The sequence below is a fragment of the Ammospiza nelsoni genome, chromosome 6 (genome assembly GCF_027579445.1).
Source record: "Ammospiza nelsoni isolate bAmmNel1 chromosome 6, bAmmNel1.pri, whole genome shotgun sequence".
Taxonomy (NCBI): Eukaryota; Metazoa; Chordata; class Aves; order Passeriformes; family Passerellidae; genus Ammospiza; species Ammospiza nelsoni.
Window position 1 is genome coordinate 14,696,274 of NC_080638.1, and position 17,565 is coordinate 14,713,838.

Here is a 17,565-nt window from a genome sequence, read left to right on the forward strand (position 1 = left end):
AAGTTCAGTTAAGCGCTCTTGAAAACTGTGTCAAATACTTTACAACCTCAATTAAAACAGAACGACTTTTAAGGAATGTTGGAGACATTCTCTTGAATTTTCTTTTTGCACTGAATTATTTTTACAACTGTTTTTATATTAAATGCTGCCTTTACAATGTAGAGTCTAGATAAATTGCTTTTTTTGTCAGTATGCCACAGCATACAAAATTCAGTAATTTTAACTAGTGGGTAGCTACTGTCCATCAATGCATCTTTACATCTCCCTTTCAAGAAGGAAATCCTAAAGGCACAGGAGCAGGCTGGACCCATGTGCTGCCAAAAGATGAGCCAGCAGGGAAGAAGTCTGGCCTGGCTGAACAGAGAGCCTTGGCTGGAATTCAGGAAAAAAAAGGCAAGTTTATCACCTTTGGAGAAAAGGGAGGGCCACTTGCGTGAGCTACAAGGATGTCATGGGGTTATGCAGGCAGAAAATTAGAAAAACATAATTAATCTGGCTATTTCTGTAAAAAACAATAAGAGAATGTTTCCATAAATACATAGGCAACAAAAGGGAGGAGGACCTCCTCCTTTATTGGATGTGGAGGGAAAATATGGTGACAGAGGATGAGAAAAGGCTCAGGGCATCCAATGCCTTCTTGCTTCAGTCTTTCATAGTAAGAGCAGCTGTTCTGCAGCTTCTCAGCCCTGTGAGATGGAAGATGGGCAGGAAACAGAATGAAGCCTCCATATTCCAAGGGGAAATGATGACAAAAGTCTACAGGATGGATGGGGTCTACCAAAGGATGCTGAGGGTCCTGGTAGAAGTGCTCAGTGGGCAACTTTCCATCATTTACCAGCATACCTCTCCGTATAGAGAGGGGCCGGGTGACTGCTTTTAGCCAGTGTGACACCTGTATTCCAAAAGAGCCACAAGGTGCATCCAGGGAGCTACAGGCCTGTCAGCCTCGCCTCAGAGCCAGGGAAGGCCATGGAGAGGTCATCCTGGGCGCCGTTGTGAAGCACATCTGGAAAACCAGGGGATCCGACAAGGCTTCAGAAAAGGCAGGTCCTGCTTGACAAACCTGACCTCCTCTGACAAGGTGACTCACTTAGAGGATGAGGGAAAGGCTGTAGCTGTTGTCTGTCTGCCTGGACTGCAGGAAAGACCTTGAGATTGTTTCCCACAGCATTAAGCTGGAGAAACTGGCTGATCATAGCTTGGATGAATATTGTGTGTGGCAGCACCCTGTGCTGGGCACTGGTGATGCCACACCTCGAGTGCTGTGTCCAGCTCTGCAGTGCTTCAGTGCAGTGCTCCTCACTGCAAGACAGACATTGAGGGGCTGGAGAGAGTCCAGAGAAGGGCAACAGAGCTGGGGAAGGGTCTGGAGCACAAGTCCTGTGAAGAGCAGCTGAGGGAGCTGGGGGTGTTCATTCTGGAGAGAAGGAGGCTCAGGATTAACAGATCTCTTTTTATTATTGCCTGAAAGAAGGATGGAGCAAGGTGGGGGCTGATCTCTTCTCCCAAACAACCTGTGATATGACAAGAAGAAATGCCCCCAAAGTAACCCAGGAGAGGTTTAGATTGAAAATTAGGGAAAATTTCTTCACAGGAAGTGTTGTCAAGCACTGGAGTGGACTCCCCATGGAAGTGCTTGTGTCACTATCCTTGGAGGTGTTTAAAGGCTGTGTAGAAATGGTACTTAAAGACAGGATTTAGTGATGGACCTGGCAGTGCTGGGTTAATGGTTGGGCCTGATGGTGTTAGAAGTCTTTTCCAACCTAAATAATTCTATGATTCTATAAAAATCAGGGTCTTAGCCAGTTAACGAGATACTTTTGCTAAATTAGAGAAATCACACAAGTAAGGTCTCTTATGGTTGAGGAAATCTTGTTCAATGTATTTAATATCTGCAAAAATAGCTATAAAAGTAGGACAATATGAAACTGTAAAATAGAAGAAATCAGCTAATGAACATAAAGTAGTACATGTGAGGAGGTAAAGGGAACTGAAGCACAATTTTTTTCTTCACATGTATAGTGAATACATTATTTATTATCACATGTGAAAAAGATTCTGAAATCAAAATAAGTGTATTTTCAGAAATGTAAAGATGAAACAGCTCTTTGAAAAACACTTTAGTAAAAAAAAAATTTTAAGAATTGTTGGAAAATGGGGATTTTAAAGAAAGTGTGTTTCAAATGCATAAATTTACCTGAATCTTGTATGTTGTGTCCTGTTTTCCCCATTACATCTTCGGACATAGGGAAACTGGGAAAAAGTGGGAAGAGTAAGGAATGATCAGAGGGCTGGAATACTGTCTTATAGGGGAACAGACTAGATAGACTGAGTTTCTATACCATGGAAATTAAATAACCTAGAGAAGATGGCGTAGAGCAAAGAAAATAATGAATTGCATGAAGAGGGTGAATACAGAACCAGCATTTCATTTACACTATCTCTTAGAATATAGCAGCTAAAGTGTTTGGGTTCATATCTCCTGGTAGCAAGTTTAAAATAAACAATAAGAAACACTTTTTCATACAAAAAAATAAACAATGTGAAACACTGCCACTAGATGCTGCAAAGGCCAAAAGTTTAACTGAGTTCAAAAAGGGATTAATGGTGACTTTTGTTTCATGAATTGTAAAAACATCCTACTCAGGCACAACTTCTGGCTGAGGAAGTTCCTAAACCACTAATTGCCAGAAGATGGGAAGGAGGGGTTGCTCAGCTCTTGCCACACTTCTTATAATCTTTCCTTATGCATCTCCTAATGGGCATGTTGGGACCAGGATAATGGGCTAAACAGGGTTTATTTGTTTTTTTTTGTCTGAACCATTATGGTTGTTTTTATTTTGTAGGCGTAGATTTTTCTTTTCAGTAATGGGGAGACAAAATGGAAATTTCCAGCTTGTTTTTTGAGCTCTGTAAATGCCATCTGGAATATGATTCTTAACAGCTAATTAGGGATGATCACACTTTTTTGCTTTCTTCATTTTAATATGTAAAAATGAATATACAAATTAATCTGCAGAATGCCTAAGATGATTTTCTCTACATACAGTGAGATTTGGATGAAGGTGAATAATTTATGTATTTCATTTGAGTGATAATGATGTGTGTCTAATTTAAAGGACAATGTGTCAGAACAGCTAACAGTAAGCAGGGAGTTTTCTATGGTCCTTTAGAAGGAGATGAATGGTATCATTTTCTGCCCTTGTCAGTTAAGGAATATTAAGTTTCAATTTAAAAAATACTCTACATTCTACAGTTATACTTGTGGCAATTAGTAGGAACAGAAGCAAACAAGGAGAGTTTCTTTAACATCCATGCTTTTTTTTTCATTCTGCAAATCTTATTTCCTCTTTTTCTTCTCCTTAGAGTGAAGAATGGCTGCTTTTTGGGACTAAAGGAAATATGAATTACTTTTTTTTTTCTTGTTGTTTTATTTTGGTGTTTTTTTCCTCACTAACTTTCTGTTCTAATTTTTTGTCCATGTGAATTTATAATGTAGAAGTTTATTTCTACTTACTAAACAGAAATTTAATTAATCATCACAGTGCACTTTGGAAATGAAAGATACATTACTCTGTGTCAAATGAGTTTATCCTGTTCTGCATGCAAACTATGCACATTGTTATAAATCATGGTCTCAAACTTCTAAAGTTGTTGTTTTTGTTTATTAGGAAACCTTGCTTCAGATCCAAAAAGGCAATAAGGAGACTACACATACCAAAGAGAAAGTGGGCCTCAATCGATCATGAAATGCAATTACACAATATTCAGGGCTGAGTGAAATAAAGACCTTAAATAGCAGTAGCCTGTAAAGTTCAAAATTAAAAGTAGTTTCATCATATATTGTGAAAAGGGAGATTGAATCAATGAAACTGATCTCTTGAATCTTGTTTGCTGTCAATTTACATGAAATGGTACTTGAGGTGAGCCTCCTTTTCCTGTATATGTAAATACATTTTGTTTATTTATGGAATATTACTGAAGTGATCTGGCAGGAGATTTCTGGAGTTCAGCTGATGCTCATGGTGTAAATGGAAGCACAAGATTTGAAAAAGGCTTCCACCTGGTCTTCCTTAGCTTAGCTAATGTGATTGCAGATTTTATTCTAGCAGTAAGGCTTTATACAACAGCACAGAATGTTACTGCTGAGTTGCAATAAATCAGTATCTGAATTAAAAGAATAGGGAATTTCTTTTTGTCCTTTCTGGCATAGTATCATAAAATCTGCACATATATCCAGAAAGTAGACAACAATCTACTATTACTAATCTGTCATATTAACTGTAGGATACCAATAGAAATTTGAAAAATTAGTTAAATCTATTTTCTCTTCCTTTACTTAATCTAATCTCTTTAGCTTTTATTTTCAATTCTTTGGAAAATTTTAGTACGGTTGGGGTGAGGATTAAGATATTTTTATTAGGATCTGGGTGCCTTATAAGAAAAAAAAATAGGCATCTTCATCTTGAGACTCTAAGAAATTTGTGACCCCTCAAAAATGAGCTCAGAATCAGTGCAACTTCTGCCTCAGGTACCGCATTTTACTGGCTGGAGGGTGCAAGGGCACAAAATGGAGGCTCACTGCCCTTGTGTCAGGGGACACTCGTCAAGGAGCTTTTCAGCCTTGCTGGTTCACATCATATTTGTTGTAAAAATGTGCTTTGGAAGTCAGTGTGCAAAATGTATAGGGAACAGTGAGAAATAAGGGGGAAGGGAAAAGTCTGATCAGGGAGTAGAATCCAGCTCTAGTTGCAGGGATTATGACATGGAACAGATATTGCAGTATTATTCACTGTCTTGCTTTGGCTGCATAAGTTTGGAAGGGCTTTGGAGAGGTGCTGCAAGGTAGAATTTTATTTTAAGCACTTGATAGGCCAAGTGTCTAGAAAACCTGACAGTCCCATAAACAACAAGCAAACACACCCATAACTCTGCTCCTTCTCCCATATAAAACTCTGAAAGTACAAGAAACAATTTCTTAAAAAAAATTATCAAAAATTCTTTTTATTTATCTCTAATATCCACTGATTTCTCAAACATAATTTTATAGTGGTGTATGTGGCATAAAAGTGATTAGAAACCCAGAACTTGCTTTTGGGATAAAGAGCTAAATGTGTCACTGTGTTACTTACTGCAAGCAAATTGCTTGTTCAGTTATTTGCCTTTGGTCAATCAGTTGCAGCCTAGGAGCTGGTGCAGCTGTATGGTGCTGCTGGTGGTTATTCTAAGGTTGCTTTGCTTTACCTTATTCTTCCCTCTCTTTCTCTGCCTTCCAGCATGCACCTAATCCAGGTGGACTCTGTTCAGCGATGGATGGAGGACCTGAAGCTGATGACAGACTGTGAATGTATGTGCATTCTCCAGTCCAAGCCCATCAGCATTGAGAAGGATGAACAAAATGAACTCATCCTCTCCTCACAGTACAGCACTTGTGATAACTTGCAGCTCCTGCTGAAGAGAGCTTGGATCATCAGCACTGAGCTGACCAGGATTGCTCAGAAGCTGGAGAAGAACAGGTGGCAGAGGGTCCACAGCATGACAGTGAGAGTCAACTGCCACGTGCACTCCATGATTAACGAGTACAACACCTCCTCCAGGAGCTCTTCAGAAGAAATGCACCAGGTGAGAGGATGCCTTACCTGATGCGTTTCTCTCACTTTTTGAATTTTTATTCTATTGTAATAATTAGAACTTGCTTTAAACAATCTGTAAGAAATTCTTACATACTGGTACTGGTCCCTTGTTTAAGACTTTCCAATCCCTTTTCAGCAATGAAAGTCTTCTTGACTTACTTTGGGTCCTATTTTATCAAAGGCTTTTCTGAATGTTAATAATGTTGACAAATCACATGGTAAAAATGTTTTGCTTTTGAGGACTACAGAACTACAGTATTTTGACACCCCATCTGTGAGTTCCTTTGCATTTAAAATGTGGAAAATGCTATTTTTTGTTTGTAAACCTCAGTTTTATCTCTGCCAGTTTTATTCAGAAAAGTAGATGAAGGGTGCTCATATGAAATATCTTTTGAGAGTGTTTTCAATTAACAAACAAGGATTATTTATTTCTGTAAAGCAATTGTGTGTATGGATTTAACTTTAAAACCATTTTCTCTTGCTCTCTCTGCAGCTTGAAAAACTCTTAATAGACAAGTGTTCAGAATTTACAGCATTCACAGAAAGGTAACTTAAATTTTGTTGTTGAAATATTAATTTTGCCGATTTATTATGTTGTAGAACTTCTAATGAGCAGCACAAAGCCATAGGCACCCCCTCAATTGTTTGAACTAGGCTGCTGTAACTCTGCAAGGCTTTCTAAATGTTAATCTCTGGTGGATGAAGGGAGTTGCTTTTACCCAAACTGCATTCTAATGAAAGATGGTATCTGCTGTTGCACAAGGAGTCTGATATAGACACAAAGTTACACACAAGTGGATTTTTCAGGACTTTTAGACATCGCGGGAGAAAGTCTGGCTGTGACAGGTATTGGTGACAAAGTTCCCTTCTAGTTCTGTGGAGTCAGGATTTCAGCTGGTGTGGAAATTTGGATTTTGAGACTTGTCCTTGAGATTTGTGTTCCTGTATGAACATATCCATGTATTGTAAATCAAACAAAAAAAAATACACATTCCTTCAAATTGTAGTTGTAGGTTTACTCATCTCCCTGCACTCTGGGATGCTGAGGCTGAAAAATAAATTCTCTGTAATTCTTCTCATGCTATTTCCGCTTTCTAACATAAGTTACCCATTTCCTCCAGCACAGTTCAATCACTCTTTTTTTGTTTACTTTAAACATTGTGCAAGTCATTCTGTTTTGGGGATATCATCAGGGAAAAAGCACCATCTAATTATCAGGAAATAACATTTTTTGTAGCAGTATTGCTTTGTGCCAAACCCACAGCGCTCACATTTGTGTTTTATATTTTACTATAAGACACATGGATTTAATAATGATCTCCAATCTAAGTGTCTGCCCTAAATCAGACCTCTCCCTTCTTGTCTTTTTTTGACAAAAAAGATATAGGTGTCTGACAGACAGGTAGAGCTGAAAATGTAACCTGTGTGCAGGTAGAGGCTGATCACCCAAACTATGTCTTCCATTACAGTGGCCTGCCTGAGTGGAAGATGTTTTGACAATAGAAATGAATGTGTTTCTGTGAGGAAGTATTTATTTCATTTGAATTGTTTAAAGTTTTCCATCTTTATAGAATTTCTTCAATTACAGCCAAACATCACTGGCTACAGGATAACTGTTCTAATTCTGTAAAGGTGCTTTATGTATCTTTCTGTAGACAGGCACAAATTTTATTTTTGATTATACTGTTTAACTCATCAGGGCACACATTTCTTGCTTCATCCTTATCCTGCTATCATTAAACTATGACAAAGAAGGTAAAGAAACAAAAATAACTGATATATTGATTATGAAAAATGGGTGGGTATGCACAGGAGCAGTTGAAATGGAGGCATCCAAGAGTGAAACTATCAGCATAAGAGGCAAAGAGCAGTGCTGCACTGTATAAATACACAGCATCTGCAGCAAAATTTGCCTGCAGTCTGTGAGGTAAATTGGGATCTCAAAATTATTCAGTAGTGTCCATACTTTCACGGTGTATTTACTCTGTAGACAAAGCTTTGATTAAAGTAAACATCCTTGTGAACAGCTGAATTCCAGTTATATACTGTGGTTAACAAGGGGCTCACCTCTGATAATCATCTGTTGCGTCTTTTTTTCCTTCATCCCTTTCTCATATCTTTCTTTTCAGGTGCTTACAGACTGAAGACGAAGAGATACTGAAGTCCATGAAATCTTGTGTTAACGAAACACTCACGACCGTGGCCCAATATTTTGGCCAGTTGATAGAGCTGGTTTTAACACAAGAGGTACAGGTTAGTTTTTAGTTTAAAAAGTTCCAAACCAAAAAGATCTTCCAAAATTGTTGGATCGTGAGGGCAACAATCCATTAAGGATCCAAGGCTGGGTTGGATGGGGCATCTGAGAAACCTGATCTATTGGAAGGGGCCCCTGCTCATAGCAGAGATGGCAACAAAATTATTTTAGGGGCCCCTTCTCACTCAAGCCATTCTATAATTCTGTGATTAAGAGGAGGATTACAATTACAGCTCTCAATTTTCAACAAATTTATGATCAAGAACTCACATATGTTGCAATGAGATTTAGGTGTTCACATTCTCAAATTCTCCAATAACCTCAAATCCCAAACAGAAGGATCTCTTGGCTCACCATGTTATTTGTTTTTCCTGATGTCTCTTTCTTTCAAAGCATCTAAATGATGACTTCTGATTGTCCCTTCCAACCTTACCCATTTTGTGATTCTCAATCTGTGAAATACACTGAGTAATTACTCTGAGGCTGAAAATGCATTATTTTTTTTCCATTAGATCATTATTGAAATAATTGCAATTTGCAAGTCTAGCCAACCTATTTTGGCCCTTCCCCTTCCCCTAATATAACTCTACGGAAATAACTTGTCCATGTTTTAGAGGTGATTTTATGCTGAAATTTTGTATTGTTTCAGCAGAAAAAGAAGAAAGGAGAAGTTTAGTGAACCCAAATAGTTAAAAAGCATTTATTACAAAACTAAATTAATGCATGCTATTGGTTAAACTCTAGCATACTCTGATGTGCTAAGATGGCAAAAAAGAAGTTGTGTTGGTTTCAGAAAAATCCCTTCAAGTTTTAAAGGGTTATTACTAGGAGGTGAGACTATCCAAAATATATTTGCAGAATTACAGTCAAACTAACCAGCTACCTCCAAATGCTCTTTGGTTGGGATTTATGAGAACTCCATGAAACATATGAGTTGAAGTGTGTAAATAACTTTGCATATTTCAAATTCAGTGAGTAGGTAAGCATTGTTAAGATGTTTATTATTTCAGTCTGAAGAGAAGTTATTCCCTGCTGATATTTCTGCCTTTGGGCATCTTGGCACCTACTGACACACCTGAAATCCTTCTCCCTTCTTCTTTAAAGGGAGTGGAATTATTGATGCCACCTCATCTTATGTGTATTTGTGTGACTGAAAGATATAGAACTCATTAATAAATTTTTTTATGAACAGTTTTCTGAGCCATTCAGTCAGGCTGTGTGCCCACTTCTGTCATAAAACCTCAATGTCTGGGGATTATTTGCTGCTCTGAAGCAGACTCAGTGTCTGTGTGAGAGATTTCAGCTTAAATTGTGTAAAGAGCCTTTTTTCTAATCAGTGTATCAGGATTTAATTCAGGATAGGTTCATATCAAATTTTGAACTCTTAAGCTATGTCTTTTATGGAGCATTTTTCTAATGCATTATTATGGAGCATTTTTCTAATGCTAAAGATGGAAGAACAGAGCCTCTTAAAGGCAAGGTAATTGAGTTTTGTATAAATAACACTGTAAAACATGGGATACTTCCTTGCATTTCTTTCAAAGTTGGATTAAATACAAAAATGCTTACCTTCCTCCTCATAGGAAATAGAATTAAATTACTCTAGCGATTCTATGTCTTTTTTCAGAAACATAAAATGAAATGGACTTCATGTTCTTTTCACAGCTGTGCTTCTCTAAAGCTGCATTGACACAAATGCAAAAGCAAGACAATTTGTTCCAAAGATTAAAAAATGTTTCATTTTTTTTAACATTGGAGAAATAGACTATATTTCTTTATAAGAATGTCTATTTGTCAGTGATATTTTGACTGAGAGTAGTAATGAAAGCAGACCCTTAGAAAGTAGTGTAAGACGGGGTGTAGCAATATTTCTTATAAATAAAGTTGAAATCTTGTATCACCATATGATTCAGCTTCTACACAAACTAAATTAGTTGCCTTCTGAAAATTCTGATTCAATCCCAGAATCAAATACAATAACTAAATATTATTAATATGTACCAAATAGCTGGAGAGTTCCATACGGCTTGTTCTTACGCACATACCCATTTTCTTACTCTGTTAATATTTATTTTTAAATATCCTTGTCCTTGGTTCCATCTACTCAAAGGCAATGAGGAATGTGTGTTGTCAGTCTGACTGCCCCACTGTTTTGTCCTGTACCCCCCAGAACCTGCTGAGGCAGATAGAGCTCTCTGGCAGCCTGTACGTGACAGAGTCGGCCATCAGCAGTTTGTTCAGCCTTGCCCAGGAAGGGGCTCACCTCTGCCGCATCATAGCCAAGGTAAGGGATCCATGAGTAACCCAAAGCAGACTGGCAAAACAAGAAACTCATTCCACTAAAGAGAAGCAAAATTTATTCAGAAAAACTGCATTTTTCTCTTCTTGTGGTGCTTTTGCAAGTCATACTCTACAGAGTTTACCACCCCAACTATTGCATTAGAAGGTTTTTTCTCAAGAGGGCCACATCCCCCCCCAATTTTTAATTTAGTAATGCCCAATACCTGTTCAAGCAGCTTCCATAGGATGGTCAGCTCCAACAGGCTTCTCAGTATTGCTTCAGTTGCAGTTTTCGTTGTGCATTCTGAGGTATTATCACTCCATAGTTTTGGGAACTTTTGTAGTGTCTCTCTTGACAGTACTTTTTAACTACCAGCTATGGAAATGGAGAGAAACTTTACAATGGACTGTGTCAGACTGTGCAGAGAAACAGCAAGACCACCTCAGCTGTGTGTAGGGGAGGCTGAAGATATTACTAAAGATGTAAATTTTTTAATACTTTGCATTAATTATTATTCTTTTATAAAAGACCCATCATGGCAGTTCCTTCTGTCAGTGTGTGTTCTCATTTGCTGAGTAGCTGGTGCTAACTTTTGGTATAAATGAGTCATTCTGTCAAGATCCATGATACTGGAAATCCCTGCAGAGTTTGCACCTTTGAGGACACTTGGATCTTGAAGAAGTGAGAATGGTGGGACATGGTGTCCTGTGGAGGATAGGATAATCACAACCACAGGGCATGCAGAAAGAGGAAAACCTCTCTCCCCCAGCTACTGCTGTGCCAGTTCCTTGTCCCACTCAGAGGCAGGGTTAGACAGCAGCATTTAATTGCTTCTGATGTACCCTTAGATGGATATTTACACCATAAAAAGTACTCTGTTCTGAAGGCTGAGAACAAGTCAGACTTGGAAACCTGTAATGGATTCTGTCAACAGCTTGAGAGATTTAGTTTTTTCTAAATTGGTATTTGAGCTCCACTCAGTGGTACCCAAAAACAATGTTAAAATGCTGAATATTGAGGTAGTGCAGAATTAACAAAGTAAAGGAAATTGGTCTTGGGCTTTTTGTAATTTCATGGCTTCCATAAGAGTTTAACTTAGCAGAAGTGAAGTCTGACCTTTCATAAATCACTAAGCTAATATATTGCTAAAATTTGGGTGTGCCACAGTTTTACAACAGAGGAAATGCATCCCCCTGTGCAAAGAACCCTAAGTGGAGTTTGGCTACAAATTACAGTGGTGATTGCATCCCCTGTGCTGTGCCTCTGCCTGCCCTGTGCACTGGGAAATGCATTTGTCCAGGCTGACCATTATCCTTCCCCCTCTGCACTGCCTCAGTTCCCTGCATCAGTGACCAAGGGGGCAGAGGAACTCTAACAGACCACAATTTCAAATGGGTAAAAGAGCTCTGTTCAGACAAAGAAACTTAACAGCACTGAGCTTTGCTTGCTTTGGAGGTTAACTTGCACCTTTCCAAAAGCTCCCAATGTGAATAAAATATGCTTTTATTTATTGTGTGCAGGCTTTTTGGAGTTTCCAGTTTTTGACCAAATAGCACATAAATGTTGCTTGTGCTGTCATTCAAGTTTCACTTGTGGCAGGTTTCACAATCTCTGAAGCAGAAAGGGAGAGAGGGGTACTGGCTCAAGTTAGCTATGACATGAATTGTTAGCTGTGACAGTAAAAATTCAGGGTGATTTCCAAACAAAAAATAAACAACCGCAACAACAAAATTTGAAATAGTTCTCAATCATTATGAGGGTGAAAAAGGATTGAAATTATGCGAAGATCTCAAAAGCTTCTATTGAATCCATATTTCCCTCAAGAGCTGCCATAGTATCCTTGATAAAAACTAGCCAGTGATTATTTGTTTACCATGAAAGCGAAATTCAAAAATTTTTCCATGTAACCTTGAAGTCTTACTCTCCATGACAAAGTGTGATCTTGTGGAACACTGCTGTTAGGTTTTTTCCAGTCCCAAGCTATAAGGTACAACCCTAAAGCACACCAGTCCTGGAGATGCAAAAAAAAAAGAACCAAGATAGTGTTGTAAAGCTACAATATTACAGGAGCTGGTCTCTCATTTTACAGTTTGGTAAAGGTTTCAGTCATTTCTCTCCTTCTCCCCCATCCCCTGCTAATATTTTACAGAAATTAAAAAAAATAAAATGCTCTATGATGAAGCATCACCCATAATTTTATTCCACCTGCAGGCATTCTTTGACACTTTCTTTTTTAGCATGTAACTTTGCAATCTGCTGTGAAAAACTCATGTTGCTGACTCACCCTGGCAGCCAGTAGTAGTTCTCACTAGCTGTCAGAGACATCAAACCTAAGGTCTCTAACAAAAATGAGTAGTAGCATGGACAAGATAAGAAAATTAGCATTACTTGGAGCAAATGGGTATAAATAGATTTGGATTTGTAACAAGCAGAAGGATTTGTAAAAATCTGTTTACAAGTTACAATAAATAGGTCATGGAGTGATAAAGAAAATATTAAAAAAAAACCAGAAACCTTTTACTGATGATAGAGTCCAATTCCAACTGTACTGAACAGAGGGCTGTGATAATAGGCTTGTAAAAGAGAAAGAAACAAAAATGAAGATATTCATACCTCATAACAGCCCCCCTGGAGAATACTTGACTATTGGAATTCCTTATGTCTGTACAGCTGATCATTTGCTCTGAGAAGCTTCTAATGCATCTTTCCTTACCTTCTTTATATGCCAGTTCCTTTTCTAGCAACTGTTTACTATGAAGATCTCTTTGGAGGTCATCTGTCAGATAATTATAAATGTCAAAGCCTTGATGGGTATTTACTGCGCCTGTTGTCATTTCAGGCTGAAACCACAAAATATTCCCCCTTAGAATTAGCTGTCTTTTTGCTTCCCCTCTTTATTCACTCAATCCACATAGTTTTGGTGATTGTATTTCAGGTGATTTCATTACCTAAAACTAGCCCTTCTGAAAAGCCTCCCACAAAGTTGAATTCCTGTTAATACAATATAGGAGAGAAGTAGTTCATCACATGTTAAAGCAAGTGTCTCTCTCTTCCTCTGAATGTTTACCTACTGGACCAGTTTGTCTATGTCTCTGTCAGATGGAATGGTTTGGCATCATTGCAAAAGATAGAGAGGATGAATCTTGAAAAAGGTGAATAAATTCTGAGAAATGCTCTGATCCCAGTGAAGGGACTGGTTTTGACAAGCCATGGAATCAGGCTCAGTATTTGCCACCCATCCAATATTTCACTTACACATCTCTCAGTTCATTACTCATGGTCAATATTTTACAGCTTAGTGATGGCACATGGGGCACAAAATAAAGAGTACAGATCTCCTCCTGACAAATGCAGTGATAAATCACTTCCTGTCCATCAAAGGCAAAATCAGGGCACCCATTTGGCATAGAAAAGGCTTAAAGCAATGTGCCAACATCACTTGATCATTACTAGATTTATCCACAAACTTCTGCTTATTATGGCCGAAGCAGAGAGTCAGATCATCCCTGATTCAATTGAACTGTGGGAAAATTCAAATTGATAATGAAATTTAAGCAAAGATCCCAACAAAACTGTTACCTTTGGCTTAGGACTGACATATTTTTCAAATATTTTTCCTTATATTTTTAATAGATAATTTAATTACTGCTTGTGTGAAATATCAGTAACCTTTTGTGGAAGGAAAAGTATGACTGAAACTTTTTTGTTAGTTTACTGTCTCTTTTTTAATTTAAAGGCTCAGAAATATCTTTCTGTATTATTCTTTCTATAGCAGTATAAGATATAAAATAACAGACACATGAATGCTTCTTCAATTCCAGAAATAAGTTTTACTCCTAAAAAATTTCAGTGAGGCTATTGTTTTCACTGATGCCACCGAAATTCCATATATTTGTGCAAAGATATGATATGAAATTTCTTTCTGGAAAATACGTTGAAGAGTTAATTTTGTCTAATTCTATATGACTTGGTATAAATTTTTTGTTAAACTGAACAGAGGGCTTTGCTTCCTCTATTATTCTCTACTTGTATTCAAGCAAAACTGGTACAAAAATATAGAATTCTGAAAATGAATGAAGGCTGAATTGTAGCCCAGGGTTTTAAGTCAGTATAACCTGTTGAGCTTTCAAATAATGGTGAGGAGAAAATGGCTGAGGAAAAAATAGGTTATTTCTGTGAATCTAAAAATATTTTTAAACAGAGTCTAGTGAAACAGACTTTAAAAATGGGTGTACTTTTCACTTGGTCCATGATTTCAACTATTTTTAAATTACTGCTGTAATCTGAACACTTTAGACTGAGCTCTTTCATCTGTCATCGATAATTTAAATGCTTTTGTCTTCACCAAATGTCTGATCCTACATCATAAAAGACATATGTAGTCGACCTGATAGCACAACATTTTGAAATGAAAAATAATTTTAAAAACGCCACCACACGAAGTGCAACATTGTTGGCATTTATTTAAATATTTATATTTGTTATATGACATTTGCTAAAACTTGTATTTACAAGTTGTGTTGGAAATTAATTAGGGATAGCTACTCCAATATGTACTCAAGTCTTTGTCACTATAGTAATTAAAGAAAAACTTTTAGGGATGCAGATTTTATTTGTTAGAGGATGAAGATTTGGATTGTATCTGTTTAGAACTTGACAGCTCTTTCCACCTGCTTTTCAATACCTCTTCAAACATATGACCTTCCTGTTCATAATTCTAGCACTAAACAAATTTTGTGTGGAGCTCAGAAATGTAGAGGAACAGGAAATATATGGTAACAAAAACCTGTTTTATACTAATAACATGGCTGAAGGGTCAGTTAAATGTTACTCTAATTGCCACCTATTGATGGTTCTTTGTAATTTTTGCAGAAATGTCAGGTTTAATTTAAATGGAGCTTGTAACTGGTAGGAGTCAATCACTTAAGCACACCTCCTGCTGAGGTTGTATTACTTTTTCATCACTTAGTGTACAAGCATTAATCCACTTGAGTTCTCTGTGTGAGCTTAACACCCTCTTTGTTGGTGTTATTCTGATGGCTGTTTTGAATGAACTACTAAAGGAATCTGCTCCCCATCCCAATCTTGATTAAATACCAGGGGAACCTTTAGTCCTACTGTCCTGATGGCTGTTTTTCCCCTGCAGGAAGGAGGTGTTGTTGTTCTCTTCAAGATCTGTCGCCAGGATTGTTTCAGGTGCCTTTATCCCCAGACCCTGAGAACGCTGGCATCAATTTGCTGTGTAGAGGAAGGGATGCACCAGCTGGAAAAGGTAGGAGCTTCAGGGTTCCTTACTGACTCCGTCATAAAATAGAGAAGCCCTGTCTTTAATCTCTTGCAGAAATTGATGATTTGGTGGTGTTTAATACTGGTGTTCCATACTATACACACCTTTTCTGTGCTGAACACATCTTCAGTCTTCAAAAAATTAATCTCAGCAATAGCATTATCCTATAATCTTTGCACAAATTTGCTTTGTAAGTGGGGATAATTTTGTAAAACAGGTAAACATGTTAGCAACTGCATCAAAAAAGGAGAAGAAAAACTAGGGAAATTATGTTTTCTGGAGTTTCTAAAGTGTTTAGAAACTCTACTGTTTCAAATCATCCTTAAAATACAGAAGGCTTTATACCTCTTTAAATCCTTTCCTGGTGGTCTGATAGGGCTCCTGCTTGTGGCAGTGCTGCAGCTTGTGAGAGTTGTAGTTGCAAAGAAAGAAGTGGGACAGATACAGTCATTAGTCAATCAAAAATGTGTCTGCTAATCAGCAGCAGCTTTCATAAAAGCAACTTTTAACTGCAGTGGCCAACATCAAAACATTATCCAAAGAAAATGATATCAACTTCTTAGGCTCCTTTCCTTTCTCACATTCTCTATGTACTGCTATGTTTTGGAAAATGAACAGTTCTGGTCACTAAATCATGATCTCATCTTTTGTATTTCATAAAAGAGTCATCTTCCTCAGCTGAATAATGGCCTCTTGAAGTTAATGATAAATGATTTCACTGCCCCTTTACACTGACATATCTTGTAATTTACTTCCCTGAATTCAAGTAAACTGTGACAGAACACCTGCAGCAAAAAGCAAGTCTCTGAGTTTACAGTAAATGAGGATGGCTTAATTTTTTTTTTGACATCATGCTGGTTCAGACTAACACCAGACTCAGTCTGAAAGCGTCTTTCATTATGTCCATTATAATGGTGGAGTTAATAGAGGTAGAAATGAAAAAGATTGATTCAAGTCACCAGGTCCAATTCCTGGCAGCATCAACACGTGTTTAACGTGCCCATATCAAAGCTGATGGAACAGGAGTGCCAGAAAAAGTGAACACTCTCAAGCTCAAGTTTCTTTGATCTGCTTTAAAGTTGGCCACAAATAAAATTGTTCAGAGTAAACTTGATCACAATCAGGAATGGAGCAGGGTTTAAAAGATTTAACCCCTTCAAGAGCTTTCGATTCTTAAATCATCTTTAAATATGAATAGTTTTTTCTTTCAAAATTTGAAGTACTCTTCTGAAGAACACAAAAGAGAGTTAAAAGTATTAGCAGTCCTTTAATTACAGAAGTTATCACAGGACTTCTTATGTGCCAGAAAAGGTGGCTTCTTTTATCCAACAAAGTATCTGGGTGCTGGTGAATGATTTAATTTCTCTAGTATGAATATCATTATGCCACCTAGTGCATTAAAATATCAGTGCAATTTGAACTGGGCTTTTAATGACAGAAACCTCACTTAAAAAAACCCAAACTTGGATACTGAGCAATTCAGATTAGGCAAATCAAGATTAAAAGAAACAAAAAAACCCCTATGCAAGCCTTCCCCCCTGTATTTTTTAAATTAGATTGCACAGCCATTTTAGTGTTTAAAAGACCATTTAAAAGAAAGCAACAAGTGCTGTAATTTCTTATGAAACACTTATCTGAAAGGTGAACTGAAAGGGTGTGGTACTCTTTCTGCAGTAATTGCGGTGTTTAATTACTAAAGACATCAGGAATATTATTTATTTATCCAACGCTCTTTGAACTTGCCAATTCAGTGCTCATTTCTAAAGATGTAGAAAATTGCCTATTTTAATAAAAAAGCATTTTTTTCAATTAAAAAAACCCCCACATTCTTGTTCTTCCCAGTGACACATCTATAAATATATCAGACTGGAAAAAGCCATTATCACCTTTTTATCAGCTTGGTAAACAAGCTGGCCTTTGCTATAATTGCAGTGATAAGATAGTTGTTGCAATGATTAGCTTTTCTTCTTTTCAGTGAATCTAGTTGGGTCTGTGTACAGTGATGTAAAATCGCTTGGTCAAAATGGGATTTTGGAGCAATTATTTCACTTGCAAATACTTTACTGAATTTTGATAATATACTAGTACTCTTTGCTATACATTGAAGTGC

The 17,565-nt window shown here is 37.4% G+C and overlaps 1 protein-coding gene across 1 annotated transcript in view; it reads left to right on the forward strand.

Moving 5' to 3' along the window:
• INSC (INSC spindle orientation adaptor protein) overlaps nt 1-17,565 on the forward strand; it is a 129,039-nt gene that overhangs the window by 66,857 nt on the left and 44,617 nt on the right. The window contains exons 4-8 of the mRNA XM_059474874.1: nt 5,277-5,622; nt 6,127-6,179; nt 7,763-7,886; nt 10,058-10,171; nt 15,315-15,440. Coding sequence (XP_059330857.1) covers nt 5,277-5,622; nt 6,127-6,179; nt 7,763-7,886; nt 10,058-10,171; nt 15,315-15,440 — 763 coding nt within the window. The remainder of the gene's footprint in view (nt 1-5,276; nt 5,623-6,126; nt 6,180-7,762; nt 7,887-10,057; nt 10,172-15,314; nt 15,441-17,565) is intronic.